This window comes from Anabrus simplex, chromosome 1 (genome assembly GCF_040414725.1).
Source record: "Anabrus simplex isolate iqAnaSimp1 chromosome 1, ASM4041472v1, whole genome shotgun sequence".
Taxonomy (NCBI): Eukaryota; Metazoa; Arthropoda; class Insecta; order Orthoptera; family Tettigoniidae; genus Anabrus; species Anabrus simplex.
In genome coordinates, this window is record NC_090265.1 from 830,642,705 (window position 1) to 830,669,885 (window position 27,181).

The 27,181-nt window shown below is 41.6% G+C and overlaps 1 protein-coding gene across 3 annotated transcripts in view; it reads left to right on the plus strand.

The window, feature by feature from the left end:
* The window catches only part of LOC136857599 (sialin), a 380,389-nt gene that overhangs the window by 251,453 nt on the left and 101,755 nt on the right, over positions 1-27,181 (plus strand). For all 3 annotated transcript variants that reach the window (XM_067136381.2, XM_067136380.2, XM_068225248.1), the window contains one exon: positions 118-202. In XM_067136381.2, coding sequence (XP_066992482.2) covers positions 118-202 — 85 coding nt within the window. The remainder of the gene's footprint in view (positions 1-117; positions 203-27,181) is intronic.

Sequence of the window (27,181 nt, forward strand, 5' to 3'; positions counted from 1 at the left end):
GTTTACGCCTGTCGCGTAAATTCAATCGCCCCCAGCTCTCATAGCTCGTGCCATATGAACACCAGTTTGTTTGTTTGTAAGTTATTTCTAACGATGACTGTTTCTCTCTGCTGACAGGGAGCGACGTGGCCAGCAATGCATCCCATGACAGCCCAGTGGATTCCTCCGATGGAACGTAGCAAATTCATCGCAAACATGATGGGTGAGTACCTTCTGTCGATAGTAACATGTTTACGAATAGAAAGCCACACTACTGTAAACCATATTCCAGATTAATTTACTATTAAATTGTCTGGAACTATGTGGCCATTTTTACAAGTGCAATATTAAGGAAATGTTACCAAAATGTGATCATCAGTATTCGGGAGATAGTAGGTTCGAACCCCACTGTCGGCAGCCCTGAAAATGGTTTTCCGTGGTTTTCCATTTTCACACCAGGCAAATGCTGGGGCTGTACCTCAATTAAGGCCACGGCCGCTTCCTTCCCACTCCTAGCCTTTCCCTGTCCCATTGTTGCCATAAGACCTATCTGTGTCGGTGCGACGTAAACCAACTAGCAAAAAAAAAGTGATAATATAGAATACATATTTTTAAAATTACCTGTAGTACCCATTGTGATGGGACAATCATGTAGCATGTACGATGTTATGCAGTCAGGTATAAACTATTGGAGATATGCATTTTTTCACAATTTTTCATTAGTCATTGAATAGGTAATAATCTAGTTTCGTGCTATTTCAAGAATAAAAATACGAAGGTATATTCAACTGATAATAAGATGCAGAACTGCTTTTAATTCCTGTACAAAATATCGAAGGAAAATATCGGCACTGAGTAATAGAATATCGATAGAAATGTATCGGGGTTTACTCATATCGATAATATCGCAACATCGATAAATACTACTTAACTAAAGTTATATAGAATTACATTTCCGATCATTTATGTCTGATTCATATTTTTACAATTTTTTTTCCGTCATACGTACACAGATAGGTCTTATGGTGATGATGGGACGGGAAAGGCCAAGGAGTTGGAGGGAAGCGGCCGTGGCCTTAATTAAGGTACACAGGGCTGCCGACAGTGGGGCTTGAACCGACTATCTCTCGGATGCAAACTCAGACAGCTGCGCGCCCCTAACCGCACGGCCAACTCGCGTGGTGATACACTTCTACCATATCGGCTATGATAATAGAGATACTCATGAATTTCGATTTTTGTTGCTAAGTCCACATCAACGCCGAGCCTCTAGCTACTTTCGGCCAATATTCAGGTGTGCTGTTTTACTCGGGATGCAGCGATAATCCCATCCCATCTATCGGAGATGAGTGGCAGCAGAAGAGACAAATCACAACACAACAATGGACAATGTAATGTTATTTTAGATCAGTTTTATGAGCTTGCGATATTTTAGGCCTTCACATTTAGTATTCTTCCGACTCTGTGATATTAGGGCATCTAATGTAAAGTTAGTCTTTCTCCTTTTTTCATGATTCCCACTTCTTATTCTTCAAGAGATCGTTCCTTTACCATTTTCTTCCCTTATTTCTTATAATTATTTTTAATAATTTTCCTTGTCGATATGGACCGATGACCACGTGATTTTATACCTTAAGACAATCACGACAAAAATCGTTGCCAGTTAACACAATTGAACAATATTTCCACGTTAGCAATGCTCGGCGTTGATATGGACTAAGCAACAAACATCTAAATTAATGACTTCTATTATAGTTGGTAGGGCGTAGCCTACTGTAAATGTGTATTGATTTAAATGATCGCAAAATTGTATTCTATATGACATTTTTATGTAGTACTTTTCGATATGACCAATAACATAGGTATTTAACAATGACATTTTAGGCACCTTCCCTTAAACTACCATTTCACACAGCGTAAATATATTTATAGCTTAGAATGTAGTACCTTATTCCCTGACTTTACATGAAGATTTCATTAAATTCTCTTCGTCCATTTTCTAGTGGCTCGGTGTTGATGTGGACTTAGCAACAAAAACAAAAATTCCTGAGTATCTCTATTATCACAGCCGGTACGGTAGAATATCACCGGTCGAGTTGGCCGTGCGGTTAGGGGGCGCAGCTGCGAGATTGCACCCAGGAGATAGTGGCTTCGAGCCCCACTGTCGGCAGCCCTGAAGATGGTTTTGCGTGGTTTCCCATTTTCAGACCTTAATTAAGGCCACGGCCGCTTCCCTCCAACTCCTACGCCGTTCCCATCTCATCTTCAGCATAAAATCTATCTGTGTCGGTCTGATGTAAAACAAATTGTAAAAAAATGTATCAAGTACAAATGATCGGAAATGTAATCCTATATAACTTTAGTGATGTAGTATTTATCGACAGGACCACTAATAACATAGATGTTTGAGAATTCCGTTTTTGACCTTCCCCTAAACTACCATTTAACCCAGCGTGAATCAAATATTTATAACCTAGATCGTAGTCACTCATTCCCCGACTTTAGATACCTTTTTTCCTGTAGCTATTTCTAGACGAGTGCAGCCCTTGTAAGGCAGAATCTCCGATGAGGGTGGGCGGCATCTGCAATGTGTAGGTAACTGCGTGTTATTGTGATGAAGGATAGTATTGTGTGTGGTGTGTGAATTGCAGGGATGTTGGGGACAGCACAAACACCCAGCCACCGGGCCACTGGAATTAACCAATGAAGGTTAAAATTCCCGACCCGGCTGGGAATCTAATTCGGGACCACCCTGAACCGACAGCCAATACGCTGACCATTCAGCCAGCGAGTCGGACACTTTAGATACTGATTGTCATTAAATTCTCTTCAGCCGTTCTCTCGTGATGAACGTACGGACAGACAGACAGACAGACAGACAGACAGACAGACAGACAGACAGACAGACAGACAGACAGACAGACAGACAGACAGACAGACAGACAGACAGACAGACAGACAGACAGACAGACAGACAGACAGACATGACGGAAAATTAAAAATTGTATTGCCTTGTTACTATGAACATGACCAATACAGAAATACCATTCTTTTCAAATTCTGAGCAATGTACAGACAAAGCTCTCATTTGCTCAGAGTTTTGTCTGTACATTGCTCAGAATTTAAAAAGCATGGTATTTCTATCAATCGTATCCACAGTAACAAGTAAATGCACTTTTGAATTTTCCGTAATTTCTGTCTATCTGCCTGTGTGTATGTATACGCATCACAAAAGAACGGCTGAAGAACATTTATTGAAAATCGGTATGCAAAGCCGGAGAATAACTTGCTACAATCTAGGCTATCAATAATTTTAATCGCGCTGAGTGAAATGGTAGTTTAGGGGAAGGCCAAAAATTTAATTCTCAAATATTTATGTTATTAGAGGTCGTACCTTAATGTAAATCGGTATTCAAAGTCAGAAAATGCGTTGTTATAATCTAGGCCATAAATAATTATTGTATTCACGCTGAGTGAAATGGTAGTTTAGGGAAAGGCCCAAAATTTAATTCTCAAATATTTGTTATTAGTGGGCGTATCTTAACGGAAGTCGGTAGGCGAAGTCGCGGAATAACTTGCTACAATTTAGGCCATAAATATTTGTATTCAGACTGAGAAAAATGGTAGTTTAGGGGAAGGCCTAACATTTTGTTCTGGAATATTGATGTCATTAGTGGCCCTATCTTAATGAAAATCGGTATACAAATTTTGGGAATAAGTCACTATAATCTAGGCCATAAATAATTTTATTCATGCTGAGTGAAATGGTATTTTAGGGGAAGGTCTAAAATTTAATTCTCAAATATTCATGTGGTCGCATCGTTATACATACTACATAACTAAAATTATATAGTATTAAATTTCTGATCATTTATGTCTTATACATTGTTAGCGTACCAGCTATCTCAGATATATTCATTAATTTGGATTTTTCTTATCAAGTCTATATCGGCGCCGAGTCACAAGAAAATGGCTAAACAGAATTTTAATGAAAATCAGTATCTAAAGTCGGAGAATAAGGAACTACAGTCTATGCTATAAATAATTTTATAAAACGCCTTAATATCACAAAGTTGAAAGAAAACTAAAAGTGAAGGCCTACAATATGGAAAGCTCTTAAAATATATCAACAATGACATTACATTCATCATTGCTTGTTGTGATGTGCTTTGTGTCTTCTGTTGCCACTCATCTCCGATAGATAGGATTACTGCTGCGTACCGAATATTTTTTTAAAATTTACCTTACGTTGCACCGACAGAGATAGGTCATATGGCGACAATGGGATAGGAAATTTTTAGGAGTGTGAAGGAAGCGGCCTCGGCCTTAATTAAGGTACAGCCAAAGCATTTGCCTGGTGTGCAAATGGGAAAGCACGGAATACCATATTCAGGGCTGCCGACAGTGGGGTCAAAATCCCCTATTTCCTAGATGCAAGCTCTCAGCTGCGCGCAATCTAACCACACGGCCAACTCGCCCAGTCGTACCGAGTGTAACAGCCTGCCTGAATAGTGGCGGGAACTAGCTGGGAGTTAGATAACTTTCTTCTTTAGCATGCCATTCCTCTGGTTCATAAATTTTCATATACTACTGGTACGCAACACACTGGCTCATCAAAGCCTTCAAGCTATTCAATCCCGAACCTTGATTCAATCCCTACTCTGAGGCATTGATTGGAATGAGCAGAGTGCATATTTAACGAAATAAAGGCAGAGGAGTGTTTACGGCTGTCTGCGACCTGCTCATTCAAGCTCTGGAACTTTGGACTGTTAGATCGGCACCATAGTACTCTTCATTAAAAGTGAGAAAATGTGCGGTTTTTCATTTGATCCAGTATTTTATATGATAACATTGCTTTTAATCACTACTTTCCTACTGACGTTTTTGTAATGACCTATGTTGACTTCAGTTAGGAAAACCACAAAGTCAGTATTTCTGAAAATCCCCTACCGAGCTCGATAGCTGCAGTCGCTTAAGTGCGGCCAGTATCCAGTATTCGGGAGATAGTAGGTTCGAATCCCAGTGTCGGCAGCCCTGAAGATGGTTTTCCGTGGTTTCCCATTTTCACACCATGCAAATGCTGGGGCTGTACCTTAATAAAGGCCACGGCCGCTTCCTTTCCACTCCTAGACCTTCCCTGTCCCATCGTCGCCATAAGACCTATCTGTGTCGGTGCGACGTAAAGAAAAAAAAAATCTGAAAATCCCATAGCGAAGCACGGGTAAATCAGCTAGTTTTATATAAAATATAGATAGTTTTGTCCTAAAGCCGTGACAGCAGGTTTACATCATCACAGTGAACCCTTGATTCAGCGAACTTTGAATTTAAACGATATACGAGTAATTCGACAAATAATTACCGATAAAAATATTAAAAAAGTAATTTTTGAACGGAAATGAACCAAAATACGATTTTAGAGATTTTAAAACCTCTGAATTTCCTGAAAGTTTGAACTAGGTTGCTGATAATTGCAGTAATAACTAAATTCGTGTGCTCACCCAGAGGTGGTCAAACTCCTTCTAGCCACAACCCCAATGGAGGTGAGCTGTATGTACCATTTTAATAGCATAGAAGCATTCCTGCTGTTCTTAAATTTCTGGCAGTCGCCTGCCGGCAATCGAACCCAGGTTTCCTAGAATGGCAAGGATGGCCTTGGATAATGGCTAGATATCGATGAGGTGATCGAGACTACCAAATTTTAAAGTCAAGAGAAGATTGCTGAAGAATTTCCACGGGCCAATCAGAAATCTGACGATGATGAGGAAGCGGTTTCAGGTGCTCTGAAACAAGCGATGGTTGGAGTACAAGAGGGGACATGATATCGGTCATAGGTGGGTACCTTATCTGATTCAGAGGTAACGGTTTTGTTACGAACATTTTCAGCTCTTGCGATCAATAATTACCAAGGAACAGTGCAGTGAAATTAGGAGAATAAGATGATATGTTGTTTTTGTTGTTTGGGCCATTGGATCATAGACAGATCTGATGCAGTTGGCCTGTGCTAAAATCCTCATTTCCACATCCTACATCTACTCAAATCTGTTCGTCGTATTCATGCATTTGTCTAACCCTAACACTCTTAGCACCTAAGCTTCCTTCAAAAACTAACTGAACAAGTCGTGGGTGTTTCAAGTCCTTTACTGTCACTCTATCTTTTCTTCTGGTCAAATTTCGCCAAATTGTACTCCTGTCACCAGTCCGATTCAGTATCTCTTCATTCGTGATTCGATCTCACCGCCAGCATTCTTCTGTAACACCACATTTCAAAAGCTTCTAGTCTCTTTCTTGTCCATCTTTCACTTCCATCAATTCCACGCTCCAAACAAGTCTTCAAAAACATCTTTCTAATCAGTGTGTACATTTTTTTTCTTAAGAAAGGCCTTCCTTGCTTGTGATAGTATGCATTTTATGTCCTCCTTGCTTTTGTCATCGGTTTTGCTGAGTCAGCATTGTTTTGGCGCAGGCCAATTCATTGGCTTTAAGTCACTGACCACTAGTTGACATCATAATGACGTCATAACCTTATTTTCGAGGATATTCCTAACATCATTCATTCCTCACCTGAAGGGGGAGACGGGCCACTTAGACGGTGACGCCGTCTCTCAGGCCGGGAGATTTGTTAAGGTGAAGGAGATGCTCGGAGAAGATGAGGGGGTCGGCGGCCGTGGCCTATACTAGGAACTGTCCTGGCATTCGGCTTAGTGCGGGAGAATGGAAAATCACGGAAAACTATTCCCAGGACAGTCGACGGTTGGAGCCAGCCGTGAGGTTCAGCCCTGTCCCGTCTTCCGAATGCAGAGGCGTAGAGCCACGGTAGAGCCGCGGCCACCCCTCCTCTGCTCGATTGGCCGGTCAGAGTGCAGGGCTGTTGGACCACGGGCCAGCCGTGGCCACTTATCGGCCGAGACTCACCCTGCATGTACTGATGTAGAATAGAAATCCTGTACATGCACTTGGAGCAAAAATGATAGCAAATAATACGTATTAGTGTAACTTAATGAAAATAAAAAAATGTCAAGAACATATTTGAAAATATACAAGTGATTTCGTCATTGGCTTTTATTTAAACGATCTATTACACCTGGTGATGAACCAACACAAGCACTGTCCATCATCTTGACTGATGTTCCATCCTTACACCACGGAGGACAAAGTTCTGCTGGCTGTAAACCTCCTTGAAGTTCAAATGTAAGACATAAGATGACACCAGTGCATGAAGGCGTCATGATGCATCATATTACAACTGAAATAACATTTTTTTCGAAAATTTGTCGGTTACATCTTTATTTCGGGGCGGTCTTCAGTTGTGGAATTTGCAAGAAAATATCGTAGCAGTTTTTCGCAACTTGCAGCAACCTTTATTCGCAATCATTTTCGAAGAAAGGATTTTGAACATGTCGTTATTGCGCCTGCGAAAGCCGCTTTGTGACAATATTACGGGGATAAATACTGAACCGCAACACATATATCATGAGAAGGGGAATTCTTCGAAATTACTCAACAATTTTGAACCTTAGATCAGGTATCGTCAATCGAGAGCTAAATGCCTTCGGAGCCAGTTTGCTCCCCACTCTCGAGGAACGAGATCAGCTTAGCGAGCAAGTAGGGGAAGTGAATGACGTAGTATGTACTGAAGGCCAGTGGCGCAAGTACAGTACGGCCACGGTATGCAACCCGCCTGACTGCTGCTCTCTTGTCACGTGACAAACACCCGTCTCGAGCGGAGCAAGTAACACCGGCTCCCTAGAGCAAGTACGTGATGACGTCTGCCTTAGATGACTGAACCTTACCGGGCAAAATTCTAAGCTGAGATATTTCACATAGTGTTTTCTAAAGGAAGTCAATCAACAACGGAGACTGATAAAAGATATCGAAAGAAGGAAGGGAAAACTTGTGGGTCATATCCTGAGACATAATTCGTTCCTAGTGAATATCTTTGAAGGAAGAATAATAAGAAAGGAAGAGGAAGACCAAGGAAAACATACTTGATGGGATGTAAAAACTACAAGGAAGTGAAGAGAACAGCAGAATAGAGAGGAGAATGTTTGCAGAAACAAGGCTTAGCTTTTAGTGTATGATGAAGGTTTTCGCAGTACACAATGACGACATTTTTACGGAGAACGTTAGTGAACAGTAAATGAAAACATAAATGAAAAATATGGGTCATGTTTTTGTATACTGAAGTACAATATCCATTTTCAATACTGTTTGTTTTGGCGCGTTCTATATAACAAAGTTTACCTCTAATTACATCAAACTAAAATATAATATTATCAATACCAATATGCATATAATAAAGTGAGTAAAGCATAAACACACATTAGCATGTTAAATACAATAAAATAACGAAATAGAGCAATTTCAGTAATGAAATGATATTGAAATGTCCTACAGTGATGAGCGGTCGCAAATTATTGAATGGCTGTATTATTCGGTTCCACAGCGGTAAACCCAGGGATAACCTCAATGTTAACAGCTGCAAAAATAACAATAACATAAATAATCAAATCGTACGGCTAAATAATTCTGTCTCATATCTGTCATCAGAATGACATGCGTAAGTTAACAGTATGATTAGTTTTCATTTTTAAAATATGTAAGCGAAAAAGCAATGTCATCACTGTATAGGCCATGAAGGCTCTTGAAAGGGTGGAAGGTAAAGGCTTTCTCTATCCGTAAACTCGGTACTTGATGGGGTAGAGTGGTTAGCTCTAACCCCGACCGCCTTTGCTCCCAGGAATTAACCTGGTACTCATTTCTGGTGTAGGCTGAGTGAACCTCAGGGCCATATGCACCTCAGGAAGTGGAAGTTTCAAACATTTTTTGACTTTCTGACGGGGAATCGAACCCATGTCCTTCCGGGTGAACGGAGCACGCCCCTTAGCACCACGGCCAGGCAGCCATTTTAAAATATTTAAAGTTACCTATTTAGAGCCTCCGTGGCTCATGAGGCAACGCGCCGGCGTCTCACTGCTGGGTTCCATGGTTCAAATTCCGATCACTCCATGTGAGATTTGTGCTGGACAAAACGGATGCGGGCAGATATTCTCCGTGTACTCCGGTTTTTCCTGTCATCTTTTATTCCAACAACACTCTCCATTATCATTTCATCTGTCAGTCATTAATCATTGGGCCAGAGGAATGCTACAGGCTTCGGCATCCGGCACAATTCCTATCCTCGCCGCGTGATGGGGACTTCTTTCATTCCATCCCTGACCCGCTTGACTGACTGGAAACAGGCTGTGGATTTTCGTGTAAAGTTTTCTATTTAGGATGGGGCTGAAGAACACAGTGGTTGGGGATCGAATCGTGATGGATTTGAGGGAGGAGTTTTCACCTGATATTCATGTTATTTCCAATGGACTCCCTAGTGAAGACGATGAAGTCATGCTCTCTTCAGCTGGGTTCATCTGGATGAACATGGTATCGATTCTCCGTCAGGAAGTGGAACACTTTAAAAACGAGGCTTTCATCTCTGGCCCTGAGGTTCACTTAGCCTACACAAAGAATGAGTAGGTACCAGGTTATTTTCAGAGGGGCAAAGGCGGACGGGAGTAGAACTGACCACTCTGCTCCACTTGATGTCGAGGTCAAAGTAATACTTTCCACTCGACCATGGGCCTTCATGGCCTGGGTGGAAATGGCAGTTTTATTTAGAGTGTGACGTATTCAGTTCTGTATACTGTACAGGTGTTGTTTGGGTCATCAGTCCATAGACTGGTTTGATGCAGCTCTCCATGTCACCCTATCCTGTGCTAACCTTGTATATTTCTACATAACTACTACATCCTACTTTTTAAATTTTTTTGTCACCTCCGTACAGGCCATGAAGGCCCTTGGAGGAGTGGAAGGTAAAGGCTTCCACCACTGGCAACCTCGGCACGTGATGGGGTAGAGTGATTAGCACTACGCCCGCCGCCTTTGCCCCCAGGAATTAACCTGGTACTCTTTTTTGTTGTAGGCTGAGGGAACCTCAGGGCCATATGCACTTCTAGAAGTGGAAATCTCGTTTCTTAAGTTTTACGACTTCCTGACGGTGATTCGAACCCACGTCCTTCCGGGCGAACCGAGCACGCCTTTACCGCCTCGGCCAGGCAGCCCCTACTACATCCTACATCTACTCTAATTTATTCGTCATATTCATACCTTGGTCTACCCCTACCGTTCTTACCACCTACACTTCCCTCAAAAACTAACTGAACAAGACCTGGGTGTCTTAAGATGTGCCCTGTCATTCTATCATTTTTTCTCGTCAAATTTTGCCAAATCATTCTCCTCTCACCAATTAGCTTCAGTATCTTTTTATTTGTGATTCGATTTATCAATCTCACCTTCAGCATTCTTTTGTAACACCACATTTCAAAATCTTCATTTTCTTACTTTCTGAGCTAGTTATCGTCCACGTTTCATTTTCGTACAATACCACGCTCCTATTCCAATATCAATGTTCGAAGTGGGAACATTTATCTTCTTAAGAAAGGCCTTCTTTGCTTGTGCTAGTGTATATTTTATGTCCTTACTTCTGCAAAGGTATGGAAATGAATATTAATATGATTCGATTTGATGCGATTTTTAAAATTCTTGTTCGATTTGATTTGATTTCGATAGGGAGGAGATTATACTAATTTGCCGTACTATCAAGGATACAGAGAAGATATTTTCCGATTTTTAAAGATCCATTAGAAAACGTAATTAGGAGAATAAGTGAAATAACAGAAGATGAATACAACACATGTCAAAGAATTTTCTTCGAAGACACCAGGTTTGCAAAGAAGAATATGGAAGTTATTTTCAGCAGCTGGTTTGACATTAAGGTAACAAAAGAAAAATGCCGACCATTTTTCCTGTTTTTAATTAAAGATAATGTAGTTATTTCCTAATATTTTCTTGTTGAAGTGAACGGCGGATCTCTTCAGTGGGAAGGACCGGTAGGATTCTAGGGGAACACTGCTTGACCTTCCCGTCAGCTCGTTGTGTACGCCACGCTTAAGTTAAGACTTTAAAGAGAAAAAAAAATTACTTTTCTCAGGTCCTAAAGTGGTTATAGACTTCCTTCTTTCCAGTGGCGAAAGCATTTTTAATATATCTGTAATAGTTTCCTAGAAAAAGAAACCAAAAACATAAATGGGTGACTGTTGATCTGAAGCTCTGCCACGCCCAGGTATTAGAGCCACCTTTGTTTGAATTATTTCGCTCCCTTCGAAAATTGGTGCCTTTACCATCAGACACTGCAGACAAGTTTAAGCATAAAAATAATCTTACCCTTCCCATTATCGAAACAATCAAGCCAGTTTTAAAGAATCTTGAGAAAACAGAACTTTTGATAAATTGGTGCTAACTAAACTCTGGACTTTTAGGCAGTAAAAGGTTAGAATCAGTATTGCCAGATAGACAGTATTTCCGTCAAAAGTGACGGAATTCCAACGTAGGTGACGGAAAATATATGGCTTTGACGAACGACAGATCTTCTGACAGAAAATTCTTAAGAATTATATCGCTCAATAATGTGAAAACCTCCCTTAGAAACAAACTTAAAACCAAGATCATAAATTCTATTCTCACTGTGCGTGCCACTAAGCGAATGAAAAATGCTGTCATTGTTATACCCAACCACGAAATTTTTTCAAACAAATTGGCATATTCGCACCCTAATTTCCACCATCTCAACAGCAGAACTAGAGGCAGATGATCATAATAATGTGGATGGATTACTGTTTTAATTGATGTCTGTAAGTAAAGATGTTGACGTTTTCTTTTTTTTTAGGCCTAGAAATACTGGGTAGGTAACCTTATTATTTGCATTTTGTTGGATTTTGGTGGATTTTCGGGTGTTGATTTAATGGGGAAACAAATTACTGGTTGGCAACACTGGTTAGAATTAGAGTCCTGCAATGCATGCTTTCCACTCGCTCGTATTGGTTCGAAGGTCCTGGACTCGAGCGGGTTTCCCCCGAGCGGAGAGCGCTTGCAACTATGTTCGCTAGAAGGACAATAGCAGGAAACAGGCAATCATGTGAATTTTTATTAGTAAGCGATAAAATAATGCCATAACATTTACGTTTGTTCTGATTTGTCTTTTTATTATTTATAACTTATACTTGATGCCATCTTTGTATTACAGACACTGAATCAATGAAAATTAAATAGGTCATTTATCTTGTAAACAACATTAAATATAATGATCATTTTAAACAATACATTGTGACAAAATAGAAATAATATATGAATTAGAACTCCGAACAACGAAATACAATATTAAATTGTGTTCTATTTATTTATTCAATTGTTTATATTATGTGCCGGCCCCGTGGTGTAGGGCGAGTGTGCTTGTCTCTTATCCGGAGGCCCCGTGTTCGATTCCCGGCCAGGTCAGGGATTTTTACCTGGATCTGAGGGATGGTTAGAGGTCCACTGAGCCTACGTGATTAGAACTGAGGAGCTATCTGACGGTGAGATAGCGACCCCGGTCTAGAAAGCCAAGAATAACGGCCGAGGGGATTCGTCGTCCTGACCACACGACACCGCGTAATCTGCAGGCCTTCGGGCGGAGCAGCGGTCGCTTGGTAGGCCAAGGCCTTTCTAGGACTGTGATGTCATGGGGTTTGGTTTGGTTTGGTTTGGTTTATATTTTGCTTGCCGTTGCAATTGTTTAAATATACGTATATTTATTCTTGTACACTAGATCGAACGTAAATTAAATTATATCTTGGGGTAAAAAGTAACAATGAAGTAGAATAAATAGATTCTTGAAATAATTTACGTTACGTCGCACCGTCTTATGGCGACGGTAGAACAGGAAAGGGCTAGGAATGGGAAGGAAGTGACCGTGGTATTACCTAACGTACAGCCCCCAGCATTTGACTAATGCGAAGATGGGAAGGCACGGAAACAATCTTCAGGGCTGTCAACAGTGTGTTTCGAACCCGCTATCTCCCGAATGCAAGCTGACAGTTACGTGACACAAACCGCGTAGCCACTCGCACGGTAAATGGAAAATTTGGTTCGAAGGAAAAGTAAAAGGAGATAGTTACAGGAATGTACCTTTTTTCTGCACTTCTTCAGACGATATTTTCTCTTGCAAGTAGTGGAGTGCACATCCTTTCAATTTCCGAGTAATAAAGACTTGTGTGGGAAAATGTTGATCTTAGTAGAGAAATATACTGTATAGGCTATGTGCTTTCATAGGTGCCGAGTTAAGTTTAAACGTACCTTAGTGTCCTCATGTGTTGGTCTGCGGAGATATTTAAGCTTATGAATCCACAGAAGTACCAATTGCATTGTCGGCTAAGTATCCACTTCGAGAACATAAGTCGCCTCTTTATAGGGTGTTAGAAAGCTGACCAGATGTCCCACCAGGTCGTTACCATAGCCTTGTAGCACTCTTTGAGTTTAAGTAACTTACAAACTGTATCGTACTGCACAACAACTGAAGTCAACATAGTAAACAGACTGTTCCATCTAGTTTGGATTTCTTGTTTTAGTGTTCTTTCAAGGTAATTAACTTAACCAGTTTTCTTCATAAAACGAACTTATTTTTTGTAGCACTGATTTGACGTGATATTTTTCCTACTTCGATTCCAGGTAAAGTTTATCAAAGACGTGTTTCAATACTGTATTCAAACAATGTATGTTACATGGGCAATGACTGTAAGGTTAAAGGGCCTTCAATGTATTTGATCCTCGATCGGACGTGAAACAGTTGTCGTGTAAGTTAAGACTCTATTCCCAACTCGATGAGCTTGTCTTTGATTTTATCTCTGATATTTTCTCCAGTTTCTTCACTTGTCTGGGAAAACGGATGTCGCAAAGACAAGACTTTTCATTGTCCGTTTAGGATCAACCTAATTGGCATATTCGCACTTATTTCAGCGGCCATTGTTTGTTATGCGAGGTGGTTTTAGAAGGGGCTAGAATACTATCCCCATTTACTCTTCCATAGTGTAGCCTCCATGGTTCAGGCCGCAGCGCGTCGGCCTCTCACCGCTGGATTCCGTGGTTCAAATCCCGGTCACTCCATGAGAGATTTATGCTGGACAAAGTGGAGGCAGGACAGGTTTTTCTCCGGGTACTCCGGTTTTCCCTGTTTTCATTCATTCCAGCAAAACTCTCCACTATCATTTCATTTTATCTGTCAGTCATTAATCATTGCCCCGGAGGAGTGCGACATGCTTCGGCAGCCGGCACAATTCCTATCCTCGGCGCAAGTTGGGGCTTCATTCATTCCATCCCTGACCCGGTCACTGACTGGAAAACAGGTTGTAGGTGTTCATTTTCACTTTTCTATAGTGTGCATCAATATATACTAGTTCTTGGGACATCTCATGAAAGCCATCACACGACATGACACTGAAGGAACGTAAGTCAGAAGTGCACCCTTTTACACATTCCTGATTCAGCAATTTTTCTGTGTTCTATCGACACATACATTCCAGACGTGTGATTACAATGGTAATGTTAATGATTTTACGTCCCTCTAACGTGTGAACTCAGATGTGGTGTAGAAGCCTTATATGAAAACAATGATAAACACTGTTTACAGGATACATAGACTACCTACTTACCATCGTGATTAATTGCAATAGAAACCTTTTCCCACACATCACTTTTGAAGCCTACTGGCTTCCTTAAACTGTATTTGTGACTTACAAGTGTGTCCTTCACCACTTCATTAGTTTCCCTTCCATGCTTCGACTAGGCAACTATTACCACGAGTGTTGCTTGCTCGTCACGAGCATCACTCGCTTCTAGTTCGCTGGCGGGCGAAAAAGCCTCGCACACTCATTCCATCTAGCGGTGTACTAGCCAACAAATTGATTCTTGCTCACGCTCTTGCGAAACGCAACAATGCAGGGCTCTAGTCAGAATGCAGACTTATTGAATCCGGTAACAACTATAGTCTACCCTACACAATGGTTATGTTAAGTGTCTTGCATGAACTCTAGGGGTACAGCCCATCAGAACCCCTACAATTTATGTTACTCTTGCTACGTAACGACACTTCCTAATAACCAAATTAATTTGTATTCTAACCTATTACTGTGTAAAAATTCGGAGTCTAGTGATAATACACAAAGTAATAACGAGTTATTCGACTCTAAAGTCTGGAAGATATGCCTCAAAACAGTGTTTGCTGGAAGAAGAACTCTTCAGATTAGTGTTAGTGATGCTACCATGACTTTTAATGAGGAATGAGGGCCAAAATTAAAGTGTTGCAGCAAGTAGGGCTTATAGTTGGAACATATTGCTCCCAGTTTCTTCAAGTTGAAGATGGAAAACGCGTACTTTCGGCAAATAAAAGGGTTCTGAAGACTACGAAAGAAGCAAGGAAATGCAAAAAGAGACTGAGGTTGGAAGAAGATGCCAAAATGAACCAGAAAGGGGTTCCTATGCATGCAGCAGGGATTAATACACATCCAACCCTTTGGTACGTTTATCACTCATTTCTCAAGTTTCATTTTTACACGGCGTTTTAATCATAACTCTTTCAATTTTTAAGCTACTCCAATAAAATTTTGCACGAGTGTCAAATTTTATTATATAAACGACATACACTAGGATCTTTTACATAACAAGTGCCATTATTAAAAAATCTTTTTAAGAAACCACAAATATGTCATTTTATTTATGTATAGAAAATAAATATTTTTTACAGTGATATGTCTGAGATTCTAGTGTATGTTGTAGATTTGGGTATTACAAGCAACACAAAACAAGAAAAATATAAATAATTGTGGAAACGCCGCCTGACTGCACAAATTACAGCAGAATGATTTACAGTGTAGCCTACTGATGACCAATGGATAACTATAAAAAAAATTAGAATGCCTTAAAATATGTTAGTAGTTGATATTAAGTCTGCAAATTTTCATTTTCTAAATCACAGGGCTGCAGAAATAAAAATGTTGAATTTCATTATATTTACACTAGTGAATAGTGTACACCCCCCCTCCCAAAACCTTTATAAACCCTTGTTTGGAGGTCACTGTATAACACCGACTGGTGATATTCTTGGCAGGAAAGTCGAGTGCTTGACTGAAATGTTTAGGCCTAATATGTTTGGTGTAACTGGAGAAGCGATCACCGAGTTATTGTCTTTATGTGTTTTTCTTTCCCCTTCATGTACACTGACTGAGCAAATGTCGAGGGATAGCGGAGCACTGATGCGCAGGTGTGTTGTCTGCGCACCACACGCCCCCTGTGCCAGCGGCAGTTGTATAGGAGACCTTGTGAGCAGTGGCTGTGCATGTGACAGGTGTAACATGGAACGTCGTCTTGAGCTGATACCATTCGAACGGGGTATGGTGGTCGGTGCCCGACGGATGGGAAGTTCGATTTTGGAAGTGATGCGGGAATACGGCTTCACACGATCAACCGTGTCCAGGGTGTATCGTGAGTGGTTGAATGCGGGTGTCACCGTCCACAACAGACGAACGACCGGTCGTCCAGCCACCCTCGATGACCGTGACCGGCGTCATCTGAGACGGATTGTCAGTAGTGACAGACGGGCAACCGTGCAAAAAATCACGGCTCAATTCAACACAGGCCGTGCTAGACACGTCTCCCAGTGGTCAATCCGTAGGAACATGGGTTTAATGGGGTATGGGAGCCGGCGCCGCAAACGGGTGCCACTGTTAACCCAACGTCATCGGGCACATCGACGCGCATTTGTCGCCAGTCACCAGGGATGGACACTGGAACAATGGCGTAACGTGATATAGTCGGACGAATCACGATTTCAACTGCACCATGCCGATGAGAGGCACCGTGTATGGCGCAGACCACATGAAGCGATGGATCCCTCCTGCCTCGAAGGTGTGGTCCAGGGCGCTGGTGTCTCTGTTATGGTCTGGGGTGCATTTTGCTGGTATGGAATGGACCCCCTAGTTGTTCTGGAAGAGACTTTGAATGGTACGCGGTATGTTGAGCTGCTCAGAGACCATCTCCACCCATTTTTGGCCTTCCAGGGCCCAGACGGTTCTGCGGTGTTTCAAGATGATAACGCGCCGCCACATCGCTCCCACGTCGCCCGAGAATGGTTCCAGAAACATGCAGCGGAGGTCCAACGACTGCCATGGCCACCCAGGAGCCCCGATATGAACCCTATCGAGCATATCTGTGATGTCCTGGAACGCAGGCTCCGTGATATGGATCCTGCACCCACGAACAGACCAACATTGGCGGCCGCACTGCAAACGATTTGGTGTCAGCTGCGTCCAGGGGACTAGGGACTTGTTGACTCACTTCTATGGCGTCTCACTGCAGTTCGCAGGGCCAGAGGAGGACCCACACGTTATTAGGTGAACATCCCATGACATTTGCTAAGTCAGTGTGTTTTCCCAGGTAAATGGGCTCGGCTTTTCCAGTTGCTCCCCTCCAGTATATCTTTTTGGATTCTTGTAGAATCAGTATTTGAATGTTCCAAGTCCTTCATTATTCTAGCTCTCCATCTTCTTTTTATCATCAGAAATTCGGAGCCATGTGGCATGCCTGGCCGAATCTTCGTTTTGTATAATTTGCCTTTGAGATGGAGCGGCAACTTATCCTCACGAAGAAAACTTGCGACAAACGGCTAATTTCACCAATATGTGATTGATGTGCACATGTCTTACCACAATTAACACCAAACTCTGTTGATTACTTGCTTATAAAGGTAGATTCAGGATTATGAAATTCAAGTGCAGTCGCAGAGGCTGAAAATACTTCGAGTTATGGAAAATTCGAGGTATATAAAACGCACATACCACAATAGCTCCACGAAGGAAAATGTTGTAGGGACTACGTTTATAAACTTCGTAATTTTTGTCATCAGTGTTATTATCGTTTTCTGCTTCTAGATTTCTAATTTTTTAGATAATAGGTATTTTTGTATAGTCTATGCTTTGAAAAGCTTCTTACGGCTTAATAAGGTCCATGCTTATTTTATTTTAAGGTACTTAAGAGAAGTATGCCGCTTTTCTTTGGAGTTTTTTTCCGCAACCCTGTGTTCTCTACGAATTTCTCCAGCAGAATAATAGCACCAATCACGTCCTCACAAATTGACGATGTTTTTGAACAAAGATGCGAAATGTGGTCGGTGAATGAGTGACCTAGCATATTAGGAACTTCCGAATTACACATCATCCTGTACTGTGAATAGCTTGTTGAGAGTTGCAAAATACGCTAAAGTAGGATTTAAAAGCTTTTATTGTACGCGGCTACTCTAGGTTGCGAAGTACAGCACCGTTAAGATATTAGGGCATGTGGCTAATCAAACAATGCACTTTAACTAAAATTTAGGGGAAGCGTATAAGAAGACGGCTTAAGTTCAGGTTCCTACTGCAGGAAATAGTTTAAGGTGGGGGATAATGAGTATGCATAAGCGTAATGTTCCATATAACTTCGAGTTACAAAAACATTGTTTTCATCTGGGCTTGAAACACTCTTCGAGATATCGAAGACTTCGACTAATAGAATTTCGAGTTATAGAAAATATATAGCACGTAACATATATGAGATTCCGTCGGGAAATGAAAATTCTTTCAAGATATCAAACATTCAAGTTATAGATGTTATATTTATAGAAGTTAGACTGTATTTAAAAATAGAACTTGAAATAGTAATCAGAAGCGCAATGTAGGTCCCTGGGTTTAGTGAGTTAAAAATTATATATTATCTTGATATTTTCGTCAACAGACTGTCCGGCTCTTTGACTGAATGGTCAGCGTAGTGACTTTCGGTTCAGAGGGCCCCGGATTCGATTCCCGGCCAGATCGGAGATTTCAACCTTAAATTGTTAATTACCTTGGCTTAGGGACTAGATGTTTGTGCTGTCCACAAAATATATGCAACGCATACGCCACACAAAACACAATCATCCACCAATGCACAATAACAATCAGTTTCCTATACATGGCAGATGCTGCCCACACTCGTCGGACTGCCTGTCTTACAAGGGCTACACCAGGCTAACAATAGCCACACGAAAATAAAATTAATTAATAAACAGGCTCGGTGTATTATCGCAGGAGTTATTGTCAATAATATAGTAACATATGATATAGAATAATTTGTGGCCTACTGGGAGGAATTCTGTTTCCGTACACTGGATACGGACGGTCATTATGATGTCAATTAAGCCACAAGACCGCAGCTATACCCGCATACACTGGCATGCGTAGTTAAAATAATGGATGAGCAAATAAGCTGATTATTACATTTCCAATTGCGTTTGAACTGCTGGTATTTCAATCACAACACTGCAGTGGGATTATACCCACCCTGAACGTCGTAGACATGCTACAAGTGGTTTACAGTGTTCTCTATTCACAGCCAAGATGCAGATGTGTTTGAACACGTAGGAGACTAGACTCTATCGTGGTACCGCGTCAAAATCTTTTAACATGGATATGTTTTGGGACTGGTGATATGTCTGGAATTAGCGTCCTCATATCCCGACGCCATTGTGTTCATGATGTGTTTGAACACGTAGGAGACTAGACTCTATCTCTATCGTGGTACCGCGTCAAAATCTTTGAACATGGATATGTTTTGGGACTGGTGATATGTCTGGAATTAGCGTCCTCATATCCCGACGCCATTGTGTTCATCATCTATGTAGCCGGTGGCCCTCCAGTCCCATACTTTCTACTTATAAGTGTCCCACATGCGCTAATGATGACTGGGATGCCTAATCGGTAGTTTACGGAGGAGCGCTACAATGTTCTGTTTTTCGGATGTGAAACAAATAGCAGTCGTTTTACTACACACGTTTTGTAACAGAGTGCATTTTAAAAAATGCCAAAGATGCAGAAAGTAAAGTTTAATAATTCATTAATTTATAGACGCACAGACATTTCTCTCAACCAAAAAGTTGCTTGTATGTGCCTTGAATGATCCATAAGCTGTTAATTGCAAGTATGTTCGGCAACATACGTGTACAGAAGGCAGGCAGCTATTTGGGAACTCCTGCGCATACCGTCTGCAAACTTCGGCTGCATTCCAACCAATTTCTCCATAGATTCAAATTATGTCTGTGTATTCGTCGTTGTTGAACATAATAGCCATTGTTGGTAAGTTGATAGCAACTGTAGTACTACTGTACCAAATACCAGCTTACTGCTGAGCGTTCGAAAACGAGGGTTACCAACGTAAGATGATGGTGGTGGTGGTGGTGGTGATTACAACAACACTAATTAGAGGAAAAAATGGAAGGGTTACAACACTTCGAAAAATTGGCCAAAAAGACAAGGGCCAACAAGGGCGTGAAAATGAATGACATGCTACGCCTCCATGCTTACTACCGTTGACCAAGAGAGGTTGGATAGGACACATAAAGTGAGGAGCCTGGCTCAAGTAATTGGAAGCAATGCCAGGACACGGCCAAGAGCCCAGTGATCGCCAACCCAAGCTCCCAAGTTTAGTGAATCTGGAGCCCCTTTTAGTCGCCTCCTGAGAACCGCGGATGTTATTCCACAACACCTCCCCACAGTGGGAGGGGGTACTACTACTAACGCAACGGGGCGCATTTGACGGGTAGCGCTGAGGAACACCCAGCGAGCGGACGTCCGGTTGTTACCTCTACGTATTCATATGTACACTCATATTCACAAAAAACAGAACACCTTGAAAGACTAGAGATAGGAAGTTCATATTCACAGGACATGTGCATTCGTGTATTCTGAACGTGATGCATCCATCCGGGAAATTGTTGTTCGTGTGGGATGAAGTGTGTCGGCAGAACATTGGCTGTGTACAGAATGGTTCACAGAAGGCCGTAGAACACGACGAGATGGGTCTGGTCGCATCACACAGACCAACCCCCGAGACGATCGAAACCTCATTCGAATGGCACTGTAGGACATATCTGCGTCCTCGTCGGCTCTGGCGTAACAGTGGAACAGTGTGAAACATCGTACATTATCAGGAGTGACAGTCCGTCGCTGTTTATTACGTTTTGGGTTACCGGGCGTTTCGTCCACTTCTCCGCCTACGTTCGACTAACGTGCATAAATATGGTAGACTGCAACGGTGTATGGGACGACGTCACTAGGAAACAGGAATGGCAGCAGATAGTGCTATCGGACGAATCCAGGTTCCGTTTGTTTGAAAATGAAGGCCGTATTTTGGTTCGTCGCAGACAGGCGGGAGGCATGACATTGACTGCATTCGCACAAGACATACAGTGCCAACTCAAGGCCTTACGGTGTGCGGTGCTATTGGGTACAACCACAAATCACAGTTGGTGCGTGTCCAGGGCGCTGTGACCAGTTTGATCTACGTGAATGACATCCTGCGACCCGTAGCCCTACCCTTTCTGCACGACACCCCAGGCGTCTTATTTCATCAGGACAATGCGCTACCATACGTTTCTGCACGAACACATGCCTTCTTGTTGTCACAGGATGTCAGACTTATACTCTGGCCTGCCCGATCACCGGACTTGTCGCCGATCGAAAATGTTTGAGATATGGTGAAACGACGGGTGCGGCGCTGTGACCTAATCCTAATCACCAAAGATGAACCAGGTGAATGTAGCATGGATGGCTATACCACTGGACGCCATTCGCTCCTTATGCGCGTCGATACCATCACGTATGCAACACGTTATCAGGCCCCATGGAGAATCCATTGCCTACTAGGGAACAGGACACATGCTGAGTGTAGGTGACTGAAATGCTACTCGTTTCTGCACAACATATTAATGAACATGTCCTGTGAATATGATCTTTCTATCTGTAGTCTTTCGATGTGTTCTGTTTTTTATGAAAATGAGTGTAACTAACGTTCAGGAAGTAATACGTCTGGTGAAAATCAGTTATTTCGTATCCCATTCGTCATTAGCGCAGGGCGGACACTTGTAGGTAGGAATTACGGCACTGGCGAGCCACCTGGTGTAGTAAGTCAATACCGTCACTTGTATATTGCTATAAAAATGTAAGCTCTTAGCTACATGTTGTAACTCGTTCTCTCTTCTTCTAAGCCCAAAAGCATAACCGTACAGCGGAGGAAAATTTACGAGTGTCTTTTTTTGTCATACGAACTGGAGCGTACACATTGCCAGTTAATGAAAAATGTTCCACTGCACGCTTTACAATAATGTTGTTGCATGCCCTTCATAGATAAAATAACGTTTGCAAGGAGTTATCATGACCTCCTTTGTTGGACCTAAATATCTCCTTTTGTATCCATTCCTTTTGTCTATCACTATCAACGGAATATTCAACTTTATCATATATTGAAACTGCATTCTATTTTTAATCCTTTACATAATTTTTGAATAGGAGAGGGATAGAGATTCGACGTGAAGTGTTTTAGCACTCCCCAGGACACGCTAGTTTCGCTTTGGAGTTTATCAATGCTTTTCTGACTTCTTGCAATATTAATCAAATCACTATTTGTTGAAGCTCGGTAGGACTGTTCACAAAGGCATGAGAATTTAAAACTGTTCTGAATTTGAAAGAACTTTAGATTTCAGGACATATTTTGATGTATAAAATTGGATTAAAATGCATGTTCAATAGAAGAACTGAGAAAATCTTTAAAAACTTTATTTATCATATGGCTGAGTGCGGTGTAGATGTAGCGTGCCTGCCTCTTGCGCGAGGACCGGGGTTCGATTCCAGGCCAGGTGAGGGATTTCAACTTGATATAAGGGCTGGTTTAAGGTCCACTCACCCTATATAATTACAATTGAGGAGCTATCTGATGGTGAATGGCAGCCCCGGTCTAGAAAGCCAAGAATAACAGCCGAAAGATTCGTCGTGCCGACCACACGACACCTCGTCGCTTGGTAGGCCATGACCCTTCGGAGCTGTTGTGCCATGGGGTTTGGTTTGGTTTCGTTTCATTTCAGTGACAATATAATGCTGAGCTTGCTTATTTATGTATGTACTGAGAGCTTCAGATAAATACTTTGCAGTGGACTGGGTGGCCTATCTGCTCCACGCAAAGCGCTTTTTAATTGTGATGCATGAAACGGCTACTCGCAACAACGTAGAGCTGGAGAAGTAGTAGAATGTTGCAGGGGCTATAAACTGTCTTTGAACTCAATCTGCTGAAACGCTGTTTGAGGACTCCGGGCATTGTTTAGGGTTCAAACAGCTCTACCGCATGAACATTCTTCCTACTCAAATACATAGCAATAATATAATAATTTCGTGTTGCTATTTCTAGCCGAGTGCAGCACTTGTAAGGCAGACCCTCCGATGAGGGTGGGAGGCATCTGCCATGTGTAGGTAACTGCGTGTTATTGTGGTGGAGGATAGTGTTATGTGTGGTGTGTGAGTTGCAGGGATGTTGGGGACAGCACAAATACCCAGCCCCCGGGCCATTGGAATTAACCAATGAAGGTTAAATTCCCCGACCCGGCCGGGAATCGAACCCAGGACCCTCTGAACCGAAGGCCAGTACGCTGACCATTCAGCCAACGAGTCGGACATACATAGCAATGGAACGGCCACACCTCAGCTTACTTAGATATCGTATGTAGTGTCTCATGTTGTTTAGCTTTATCTGGTTACGGCTCCAAAATGCTGCTATTCAACTCCCAAGGATTTTTCTTGCGGGTCTATTTGTGCGATCCTTTAGGTCGTGGTTCCAGTGTCCAATCATGTATAATAACATCAAGAACTTCAACCAATCCACTGCTGTTTATTGCCCCACAGTTTTATTGTTTATGTATTACCACTTTCTGTTTATCACACCTACTCATTTATATAGATTCAGAATATATAGGACTAAGACTTCTTATGCAGCTGACCACTGACCGCACAATCAACACGACATAGCTGTGTTATTATGGTGAAGTCAACAACCGATATATTGAGAATTTGCGCCCCAAAGTGTTTAAATGCAAAGATAAAACAGTATATTTTCGTATTGAATATTTTGTTTCCTCTATACGTTTTGGGTATCTTTGTATTTGATTTGATTTATACAGCGTGTAACAATAAACCCAACTCCCTCTCATGGCGCAACAGTCCCGAAGGGCCATGGACTACCTAGCGACTGCTGCTTAGCCCGGGGGCCTGCAGATTACGAGGTGTTATGTGGTCAGCACGACGAATTCTCTCGGCCGTTATTCTTGGCCTTCGAGATCGGGGACGCCAAATCAAAGTCTGTAAGCTCCTCAAATGTAATCACGTGGGCTGAGTGGACCTCGAATGAGCCCTCAGATCCAGGTAAATTCCCCTGACTTGGCCAGAAATCGAACCCGGGGCCTCCGGGTAAGTCAGGCACGCTACCCCTACTCTGCGGGGCCGACGTTTGTAATAATAAGGTAGGCCAAATATACAGTACATTCCTCACATATAGAAGAAATAAAATATGTGATATGGACAGGGTCCGGATACTCTTTATCTCATTGTTAGAATTAATTTTTTACAACTCTACATAGTACATTAATAGTGGGAAACACACAGGAACAGAACGTACAAGCATATCACATGAGGTTCTTTCTTACATTGTTACGAGAACGAAGAATCTCTGCCTCTTGCACAGGTATTCAGCGCGATAGTGGATTGATGTATGTAACAAGCTAACGGCTGGCATACTGAACATTTCATGTAAGAACGGGATTAGTGTGGTATGCTAGTACGTTCTGTTCCTGTGTGTCTTCCATGGTCAATGTATCTACTACTAAAGTCAATATGTTTGTGGACTGGCGCCTGTAGTGTAGGCAACACAGCGTATACTCATGTAGTACAGTCAATAACTTCTTGATTGGCGCTTACAATGTAGGCAACACAGTGTACATCTATGTACGTACTACAGTCAATATGTTCGTGAACTGGAACTAACAGTTCAAGGATCACAAAGTCTTTTGACCTGTCTTTTCAAGTCTTTTTCCCTTCCTGGTGATCCGTGTGATTTCGACTTGGGTCATCTCAAGCGTTTCGCTAACGAATTTGCCTAATTTTTGGCAGAATTTGAAATTTGCCCCTTTCTCAATCTACGAAATTCTTAAGTTCCGCCGCTGACATTCATCACCCTTCACAACAGAAATCGTAGTTCTGCTTATACTGAATGCACGAAACTGCATCTTGCTGGAACTAGCGAAGAACTGTCACGGCAACCTCGTGTGGTGCAAATTGTCCGCTGTAGTGCACCACAGCGACACTAGACGGCCAGTACACGAAATTAATGACTATACTACGTATGTATTGTAGAAAATGAATTCTAACTTGGAAATCGAACTTATCCGGACCCATGTCCAAATAACATATTTTCTCCTTCTACATTTGAGAAATTTTTCCTTATTTTTACACCTTATATGTATGTACTTATATTATAATTACTTATTTCATGTTGTAGTTATTCTATAAACAGTCAAAATAAAACATGAGCTCCAGATTCTCTGAAGGTAAAACCTGGGAATCTCCCTATTTTTCTACAGATAAGAGTTTACACTATTTCCTGCAAACGTGGCTGACCTTGTGCATGAACTTAGTGCAGCAACAGCAACTATCACACCGGCAATGATTTTACCAAATCGGGTTTTTCGCGCTATTCTGTTGTATGATGTGGACCGCATCCAGTGACAAGAAAAAACTACTCAACATTACAATTCATTGCCGTGTACAACGACAACTGAATGTTAGAGTGACTTCAAGAGAATTCCAAGTTCAGGACTTGGGAAGTTCTTAAACTCACCTTCCGTCTAGCATAGTGCTGCTGTCACCAAACGAAGAATGGGTGGAAGTAAGAAAGAAGGAAATTCCTGTGCATTGTTTTGAAACAGGATAATTTATTGATTTGAAAGCAGGCTTCAAGATATACTTTAAATCCAGCATAACAAAAGACAAAGAGAGGTCTTGCATTATATAAACTTTTAACATTTGATAATCGCCGTGTGAATGAAGTTAGAGTAGGTAAAACAATGAGTTGGATGATGCCAGATTACTTACGCATCTTAAGGCCAAATGTCTGCGACATGACATGTGCCTTGAAAACCTAATATGAAGCCGATAATCACTGAATATAAGGCTTAATAAAGCAATCGCAATTCAGCAAAAGAAACTTGATGATATTAAGTCTCTGATGAAGTATTTACAACCACATGCTGTAGAGTTTATTAAGCCACTTGTTGGATTTAATGATCCGCGTAACGAGGACGAGCACGGAGATTACGGTGCTGTTGTAGAAAAGCCGTGAAAGAATACTTTAAGGAATGCTTTGCTAATTGTGCATTGAGTAGGTTTGGAACTATTTGGTGTATATTTACCTAGAACAGCAGTACACGTATTTCATTTTGAGGAAATATTTTGGGCCATGAGATCAATGTGTCAAGTAAAATACAATAACATAAAATCTCTTGCTGAAATAGTAAAATGTAAACTCCACGAACATAAAAATCCCTAAACCAGAATCGTAGCTATCCTTCGTTGCTTCTACTCCACAAAAGAATATACAGGCATATAACCTTTCATCCAGCAGATTCTTTTCAGTTGCTCTCAATCATTCATAACATCCCGACCAGAGCTGCAGCTAACCTAACCCTCAAAATACCCAATCACAGATCCACCTTCGATAATAATTATTTTGTTGTCAGTACAATTCGAAGATAGAATTCATTGCCCAGTGATCTAAGGGATACGCTATCTGAAGCATAATTAATGATGAAATATTGGCAGAGGTGCTTCGACGGATCATGTTGAGTGTGTAACCGTCCAGACTTCTCCAGCCAGACTAATTTAATATACTATCATTTTACGCGATATCACTCGATATCAAGTTTATCCGCCATCGCCAATTATTCGTAATGTCATATTTATTCAACGTCAAGCATTTGTAAATAAGGTTTTGAAATCATATTATATAATTATAACATCATTTATTATTTAAATTATTATATTAGGTATTAGGTATGATCAATATGTTGAGACATAGTTGTTGTCATTTCATCTCATATTTGTGTATACGGAAAAGGTTATTCTTATAGGGGGGGGGGGGGAATTACATGAGTCATTGGGTTAAACTCATGAGCCAAGGCAGTAAACAGCGACCCGCGCGCGAGGCTTGCATACCAGCAGACTACATCATCGCCACGTCTACTGGTCTTGTTAAGAAGAAAGAAGAGGGAGATGATAATGCGATCTACGAATCAGATGCTTCGTAATATAGAGATCAGAGATTAAGCTGTTATCGAGAGTGGGGAGAGCCCGGTGATATTATCTAACGCGGAGTCTCGGATACTCACTCACATCGCTACTTCTACTGTGAACAT